The 7,884-nt window shown below is 68.2% G+C and overlaps 3 protein-coding genes across 3 annotated transcripts in view; 2 read left to right on the top strand and 1 right to left on the bottom strand.

Annotated features, from left to right (window-relative positions):
* Positions 1–2,560, top strand: part of AMSG_07320 (uncharacterized protein) — a gene marked incomplete at both ends in the record, with an annotated part of 3,198 nt that extends 638 nt beyond the window's left edge. Inside the window, one exon of the mRNA XM_013900777.1 lies at positions 8–2,560. Coding sequence (XP_013756231.1) covers positions 8–2,560 — 2,553 coding nt within the window. The remainder of the gene's footprint in view (positions 1–7) is intronic.
* On the bottom strand, positions 2,550–4,819 carry AMSG_07321 (glycerol kinase; the record flags this gene model as incomplete). The annotated part of the gene is made up of 3 exons (XM_013900778.1): positions 2,550–3,562; positions 3,598–4,696; positions 4,807–4,819. The coding sequence occupies 3 exons, from the start codon at positions 4,817–4,819 to the stop codon at positions 2,590–2,592; spliced, it is 2,085 nt and encodes a 694-aa protein (XP_013756232.1). The 3' UTR covers positions 2,550–2,589.
* Positions 4,820–5,094: 275 nt separating this feature from the next.
* AMSG_07322 (uncharacterized protein) overlaps positions 5,095–7,884 on the top strand; it is a gene marked incomplete at its 3' end in the record, with an annotated part of 3,020 nt that continues 230 nt past the window's right edge. Inside the window, exon 1 of the mRNA XM_013900779.1 lies at positions 5,095–7,317. Coding sequence (XP_013756233.1) covers positions 5,121–7,317 — 2,197 coding nt within the window. The 5' untranslated portion in view covers positions 5,095–5,120. The remainder of the gene's footprint in view (positions 7,318–7,884) is intronic.

A 7,884-nucleotide genomic window follows, 5' to 3' on the forward strand; every position in this document is an offset into this window, starting at 1 on the left:
GCGCAAGGGTTCGCGGGTTGGCAAAAGGCCCACGCGGCACTGGCACGGGCTGTCGGCCGTGGCGGCGCTGACGCTGGTGACGACGGCGACGACGACGGCCCCAGAACTGGCGGCCGAGCTGGCGGCGGCCGACGGAGCGGTGGTGGAAGTACTGGCGGCGGTGGCTGCGGCGAGACAAGCAGCCAGTGCTCGCGCGCCACGGCGCGGCGGCCCGTCGCGTGACGCCGCGCTGGAGGCGCTGGCGGCCGACGCTGTCGCCGCGCGCAAGGCCGGACGGCTCGGCACGCCGCTGCTGCGGGCGGTGGCGCGCAAGCTCGGGCAGGGGGATCGGCTGGCGGACGCAGCCAAGGGCCTCGAGACCGAGTTGGAGGCCGTCCTCCGCGACTATCACAAGCTGAAGGCCAAGCACACCAAGGCGCTCGGGCGGGCCAAGGTGCTCAAGGACGGCCTGCGCCGGTCCAAGGCCGCCCGTCGCGACGACGCTGCCACTACCTCGGCGCTCATCAAGTCGGCGCACAGCTACATTGACGCCAACGTCCGCGCCCGCTTTCCGCAGGCGCGATTTCCGGCGCTCGCCACCCTCCCGCCGCTCCCGGCAAACGTCAAGATCAAGGACGTGAGCGCGCTGCTCAAGTCCCTCGTCCGCGCCCTCCTCGCTGACATTGTCACCCTCCTTGGAGCCTCGGGTGCCGGCTCGTCGTCGGCGGCCGCAGCCGAGACCAAGGCTGTCGCCGCAAAGGTCGCCGCCCAAGTCGCTCGCCTCCGCGATGATGACATGGCAGCGCTGGAGGCCTACAAGACCGAGGCACAAGCCCGTGTGGCCGAGGCGCTCGAGAGGCTCGCCCTCCGCGAGAGCGAGCTTGTCGCTGACATTGAGATGGAGCGCGACGAGCTGGAGTATCAGATCGAGAGCCTCCGCCGCGAACTTGCCAGCGCGCAGCGTTGCGCGCCGTCGGCCAACTCGAGCCCGGCACCGCTTGCTGCTCACCACACCTCGCTCGCCGCCGCTGAGGCTGCGTTCGAGTCGTTGCTAGCCGACGCCGACGCCCGCGGCGCCAGCTCGCCCGACGCCGCTGCTGCTGCCGCCGTCGCCACAGCCCTGCTTAACCTGCCCGAGCCGCCGCCGGCGGATATGGGCGACTACGAGGGCGACGACGTCCGCGCCCAGTGGAGCGTCTCTGAATGGGACTCGGCGCTTGCGCTCGAGCGCGAGCGGCGAGCGGCGCTTCAGCACCGCTATGAGGCTGTTGTGGCCCTCCTCCACGACCGGACCAAGGACGCGCTGACCGCGGCGACTCGCCTGCCCGCACAAGGCGGTTCCACAGTCTCACCGTCCAAGGCTGCGGCACTCAAAAGCCGGCTCGAAGCCGAGCTTGCGTTCTCAGATAAGCTCCGCGCCACCGTCGAGCGGCTGCAGTTTGAGCTCGAGGAAGCCCGCGCCGAACTGGCTGCACTGAGAGAGCAGTCGATGGCGCAGGTGGCAGCACTGTCGCCGCCACACCGGCCGCATGCCCATCTCGATCTCTCGGACATTTACTCGCACGACCACATGGCGCTCGAGGAGCTCCACGCCAAGCACACCGCACTCGCCGAGCGAATGGCGCAGGTCCAGGCTGCGCGGGTAGCAGCCGAGGCCCGTGCCGAGGCCGCCGAGGTCGCCGCCGCCGCCGCCGCCGCCGCCGCCGGCGAAAACGACGCTGGCCTTGCAGATGTCTACGCCCACGACCACAAGGCGCTTGCTGAGGCCCAAGCCCGAGCCGATGAACTTGCCGAGCGGCTGGTCAAGGCGCTCGAGGGCAAGGCGGCGGCCGAGTCACGGGCAAGTACTGGAGCAAGCGTGGCGGCTGAGGAGCTTCGGGCCGAGCGCGATGCGGCGCGGGCACACGCAGCCCGGCTGGAAGACGACCTCGCGTTCTACGTGGCGCATTTCAAGGACCTGACCGCCGACGAGGTCGAGCTCTCACGAGTCGAGCTCCTCACTAAGCGAGTCGAGCTACTGCAGCACGAGCTCGCTTCCGAGCGGGCCAAGGGACGCGGCTCGGATCCCGAGTGGGAGATGGTCCTTCGCGAGAAGCGCCAGCTTGAGGCGCAGGTCCGCAACCTGTGGGCCCGCAATCGTACGCTCGAGGGCGAGAGCGGCGGACAGAGCGACGTCTCGTCCACGGCGCTGCACGATGCCGAGCTCGAGCGGACCAAGCTTGCTAACCAGCTCCGGCTTCTCCAGGAACGGTTCAATGTCCGCGCTGCCGCCGACGAGTACGAGCTGCAGCGGCTGCGGGCGCAGGTGGCGGCATCGCGGCGGCGGCCTGCCACGGCGACGTCAGCAGGCGGAGCAGCCGCAGAGCCGCATCCAGACACACCAGCGCCGCAATCGCGGCGACGGCGGCGGCGGCCCGGAGCCGAAGCTGACCCGTCAGCCGTTCTCTCCGAGCTCGAGGTGACGCGGCTCGAATCGGAGCTCAACGCAGTCCGCCGAGAGCGGAGCGCAGTCGATTCGGAGCGTAAGCGGCTCGAGGCAGCGCTGGTGGCAGCACAGAGTGGTCGGCAGCGGGCAGCATGATGTCATTTTACGAACAAAGACCTGCTGCGCTACCGGCGGAAGCGGAGGAAGAGGCCGAGGCCTGCGGTGAGGGCGACGCCGAGGCCACCGAGCGCAACGAGGGCGCGGGTGTGCGCGGCAGCGGCGAGAGCGGCGTGTGAGACCACGTCCTTGTTGGCCGAGTGGACGGCCCTGGCGGCGGTCTCCAGCTCGGCAGTCATGCGATCGACGGCGGCGGCGGCGTCGGCAGCTGCTGTCCGGTGCTCGCCAGCCTCCTTCTCGAGCGCCTTGTAGCGTGCGGCAAGGGCGGCGAGGACCTGGCTCTGGGCCTCGACCTGGCCGGTCAGCTGGGCCACGTTCTTGACCTCGACCTCAAGGCGGGCCTCAAGCTCAGACTTGGCGGCAGTCACCTCGCGGGCCGAGGCGTCGGCGGTGGCGACCTGTGAGCGGAGGGCGTCGGCCTCGCGGCGGGCGGCGGCAACCTGGGCCTCGAGCTCGGGCACCTTGGTCATAGCGTACTCGTTGTTAGCCTCCGACTCGGAGGCGAGGAGAAGCTGCAGTGCCTGGGCAACTTCGATCTGGTCGGCGAGCTGGGCCTTGATCGCGTCGGAAGCGGCCTCGTCATAGTCGGCCGGAAGTTTGGCCTGCGCCACGGCGTGGGTCCATGCGGCCTTGCGTGAAGCAATCGCCGCCACAGCGACCGAGTCGGTTTCGGCGTAGCTCGGTGCAACAATAGTCAGCTGTGACTCGGTGGCGGCTGCAAAGGCGTCGGGCGAGGCCCAAACACCGGTGGCGAGGCCGGCGGCAAAGGCGGCGCCGAGCGCAGTCGTCTCCAGCATGGCTGGGCGCTCAACCGGGATCCCGATGAGATCGGCTTGGGTCTGGAGGAGCAAGTCTGAGGCGGCCATGCCGCCGTCGACCCGCAGCGAGGAGAGGGCCACGTCGGGCGCGTCGGCAGCCATGGCCACCAGCACCTCGGCAGTGCGGAAGCACGGCGCCTCGAGAATAGCACGTGCAATGTGGCTCTTGTTCGACTTGAGCGTGAGGCCGGCAATGACGCCGCGAGCGTGCGGAGTCCAGTGCGGCGCAAAAGGCCCGAGAAGGCCGGCACAAAGACGACCCCGGCGGTGTCGTCCACCGCCGTCGCGAGCTCGTTGATCTGCTTCGGCGAGTCGATGATGCCGAGGTTGTCGCGCGCCCAACGCACACCGAGGCCTGCCACAGCGACCGAGCCCTCAAGCGCGTAGTGGACCGGCGCGTCTGGGCCGAGCTGGTAGGCAACGGTGCCGAGGAGGCCGGCCGACGAGAACCGCGGCGTGGTGCCAACATTGAGGAGCATGAAGCAGCCGGTACCGTACGTGTTCTTGGCGAGACCTGCAGCAAAGCACCGTTGGCCAACCAGTGCCGCTTGTTGGTCGCCGAGGCAGCCGGCGAGCGGGACGTGAGCAAGATCCGGCACGACGGCCGGGTCAATGCGGCCGTATTCCTCGGCCGAGGACACAATGGTAGGCAGGGCAGTCGGTGGGAGGTCAAACAGCTCCAGTGCCTCCGACGACCACTTGAGGCTTGACAGGTCCATAAGACACGTCCGCGACGCGTTGGTCACATCGGACACGTACACATCGCCGCTTGTCAGCCGGGCGATGACAAAGGCGTCGACGGTGGAGAGGCGCAGGTCACCGTCGGCGGCGGCGTCGGCCACGGCCGGCACATTCTCCAGCAGCCAGCGCATCTTAAAGGCCGAAAAGTAGGTCGACATGGGAAGGCCGGTGATGGCGGCCAGGGCGCGCTCGCCGCCAGCCTCGGCGGCAATGCGGTCGACAATGGCTGCCGTCCGCACGTCGGACCAGATGATCATCGGCGCCAGAGGCTGCCCGCTGGCGGCCGACCATGCCACCGTCGACTCGCGGTGGTTGGTCACGCCGACGCAGCCAATGGCTTCGGGAGCAATGCTGGCCTCGGCCTCGGCCGCCGCCACGCCCGCCGCCATCACCGCCACGCACGCCTGCAGCACCGCCTCGGCGTCTTGCTCCACCCACCCGGGCTGTGGCGTCGCCGTCGGCACCTCTTGCGCCACAGACGCCGCCACCGTCCCGTCGTGCTGGAAAACAATGAACCGTACCGACGATGTGCCTACGTCCAGTGCCGCCGCATACTCTGTAAAGGGGGGAGATGGAGAGGGTGAGGAGGAGGGGAGGTAGGAGGAGGTAGGGGGGGGCGGTGATCGATCACTGCCTGCTTTCGCCGTTTTACGGAAAAGGTCGTACTCTGGTCAGCCATGTTGCGCGGGGAAGTGTGGGTGTGTGGGGTGGGGGTGGTAGGAGGTACGGTGGGGGTGGGGTGAGATGGAGTGGGAGAGGGGTGAGTTGGTGGGGGTGGGGATGCTGAGGCTTTGCCAGAGGCAGTGGAGGTGACGAGGGAGGACGGCGTCTTGATCCTGACCGTGGGCCGTCGGGCGGCGGTTGGCGGTGGCACGCGGCAGGTGGCACAGAGCCGGCGTGTTCCAAGGTCCGCACAAGGGTACGTGGATGGGCCTAGAGCAGAGAGCACCACACCCGTCGCTGAGAGCGGTGACAGCGGGATGTCTGACGACGAGGCTGCGCTGCTGGAGCTGCTTGCACTCGAGGGCGCGGGTGAGGGCGAGGGTGAGGGCGAGGAGTACGAGGTCGAGTACGAGTACATCGAGGTGGAGGAAGTTGACGACGACGGCGACGGCGTGGTTGACCGCGTCTTGGTCGATGAGGACGGCGACGGCAAGGCCGACGTCGAGTACACTTTTGAGTATGTCGAGGTTGAGGTCGATGGTGGTGACGGAGACGGCGGCGGCGGCGACGATGACGACGACGACGAACTGGGCCTGCTTGACGCGCTGCTGGCGGACGGCGACGGCGAGGAAGAGAAGGAAGGAGGCGATGGCAGCGGGGCCGGCGGAGGGGATGCGTCTGATGGAGATGGGCCCAGTGACGATGGAGGCGCCGAGTTGGATGCCCTGCTGGCGGCCGACGACGACGACGACGACGACGACGACGAGACCGGAGCGGCCGGGCAAGGTGCTACCCGGAGCGCGGGCGGTGACGACGATGACGACGACATCAACGATCTTAATGCGCTGCTTGCTATGGGGAGTGGTGACGACGAGGTAGATGGAGGCGCAGACGGCGTCGGCAGTGGACAGGCGGCGGTGGCGTCGGGCTCGTTCTCGGCCGAGGCGGACGCCATTGACGCGCTCATCGACGAGCAAATGGCCAATGATGAGAACGTCGAGGAGGACAAGGGTGCCGATGAGACGATGGATGCTCTGCTTGCGCTGCAGGAGTTCTCGGACGATGACAAGGCTGGCGGCACCAACGACGATGACGGCGGCGATGACGAGGCCGATGCCGCGCTGGCGGCGCTGGACGCGCTCATGGACGATGATGACGACAACGATGCGGCGGCACTGGCAGTGCTGGAGAGTGTTGCAGACGACGGCGACGGTGCCAAGCCGACTGACGGCGATGGCAACGACGATGGCGCGAAAGAGGCGGATGCGGCACTGGCAGCGCTTGCCGCTCTAGGTGAAGACGATGATGACGACGGTATCGACGACGGCAATAGGATCGACGTAGACGGTGGTGGAGTTGCGTCCGACAATGATGATCCGGCCCTGGCACTTTTGGAGGCTGTGACTAGTGAGGATGGAAGCAATGGTGACGATGCGTTGGCGGCGCTCGATGCGCTGGCCGACGACGAGTCGGACAACGACGCCGATGCACTCGCCATGCTTGCTGCGCTTGGAGCCGACGACGGCGATGAGCCAGTCAAGGCTGCTGCAGGTGGTGCAAGCGACGACGGCAGCGAAGAGTTTGACTGGGCAGCGCTTGGAGCCGACGACGACGATGAGCCGGTCAAGACTGGCGCAGGTGGTGCAAGTGACGACGGCAGCGCAGAGTTTGACTGGGCAGCGCTTGGAGCCGACGACGACGATGAGCCGGTCAAGGCTGGCGCAGGTGGTGCAAGTGACGACGGCAGCGCAGAGTTTGACTGGGCAGCGCTTGGAGCCGACGACGACGATGAGCCGGTCAAGGCTGGCGCAGGCAACGAGAGTGGTGGCGGCTCCAGTGGCTTTGATTGGGCCGCACTTGCCGACGACGAGAGCGACGAGAGCGGGTGTGGCGGCGGGTCGAGCTCGCCTTCGTTTGCGTTTGGCGACGGTTCATCAGGCAGCGACGACAGCTCCAGCTTTTGTTTCGACAAGAGCACGGATACCGAGTCCGGTGCAAACCTTTTCGGGAGCTCGTCAGCCAGCAAGTCAGAGAGTTTCGGCTTTACCCTTGGCGACAGCGACTCTGGCGAGAGCGACGACGAAGGGCTGTCAGCGTTCATGTCGACCGACTCGGAGGAGGAACCCATCAAAGCGGTGATGATGAAAGCAGCAGTCGGCAAGGAGAGTGCTGGGCGGCGGCGGCGGCGGCACCGGCGGGTGAGCAAGCATCGCGATGTGCGTGGGCTTGGGCTCTCGCCATCGTACGATCCGCGACTCGACCCGCGGTCGCCGGTCTTTGATCCGTCACTTGCTGCGTACGACGCACGTCTTGATCCTGCGTCGCCGATGTACAATCCACACCACCCCGCCGGGGTAGCGCATCCCTACATTGCACCGGCGCTCTCGCCAGCCGAGGTCGAACAGCGGTATGCACTGGCGGCGACTGCTGCCGCAGCCGCAGTGGCGGCCGCCGTCAAGGCACCGCTTCCGAACCACAGCTCGCCGCCGCCTCACGCTCGCAGCAGCGTCTCGCGTCGACGGGCGAGCCACAGCCACGGACATGGACACGGGCACCACCATCGCCGCGGCTCGTCTGCTGTTGGATCGCCGATCCACTTTCGCCCTGAGCATGGCTCACCTTCGCCGCCTCCAGCAGCTGGGCGATCGCCACTGAGCCGACCGCCTACAACGGCGGCAGCGCCGGGGTCGGCGCCTCAGGACCGGCGGCGGTACGAGCAGCGGCGGAAGCGCGAAAGTCCCCGGCGCAAGCGGTCGCGGCGAGAGAGCCCGCGGCGAGAGAGGTCGCGACGAGAGAGGTCGCGGAAGCGCAGCGCACGCAGATCGCCGAGGCATCACGGCTCGAGTCCGAGATCACAGCGGCGGTCGCGGCGGGGGTCGCGGCATCGGTCGCGGCACCGGCATCGGTCGCGGCGGGGGTCGCGACATCGGTCGCGGCGGTCGCGGCACAGCCGCAAGCGCTCACGGTCGCGGTCGCGGCGACATGGGCGACGGCATGGGCGGCGGCGCAAGACGTCACCAACCGTGTCGGAGATTGCGGCCGAGGTCCGGGCGCTCGAGGCGCAGTCTGCCGTGTCGCTCG

The sequence above is a fragment of the Thecamonas trahens genome (genome assembly GCF_000142905.1).
Source record: "Thecamonas trahens ATCC 50062 unplaced genomic scaffold supercont1.34, whole genome shotgun sequence".
Classification (NCBI taxonomy): Eukaryota; order Apusomonadida; family Apusomonadidae; genus Thecamonas; species Thecamonas trahens.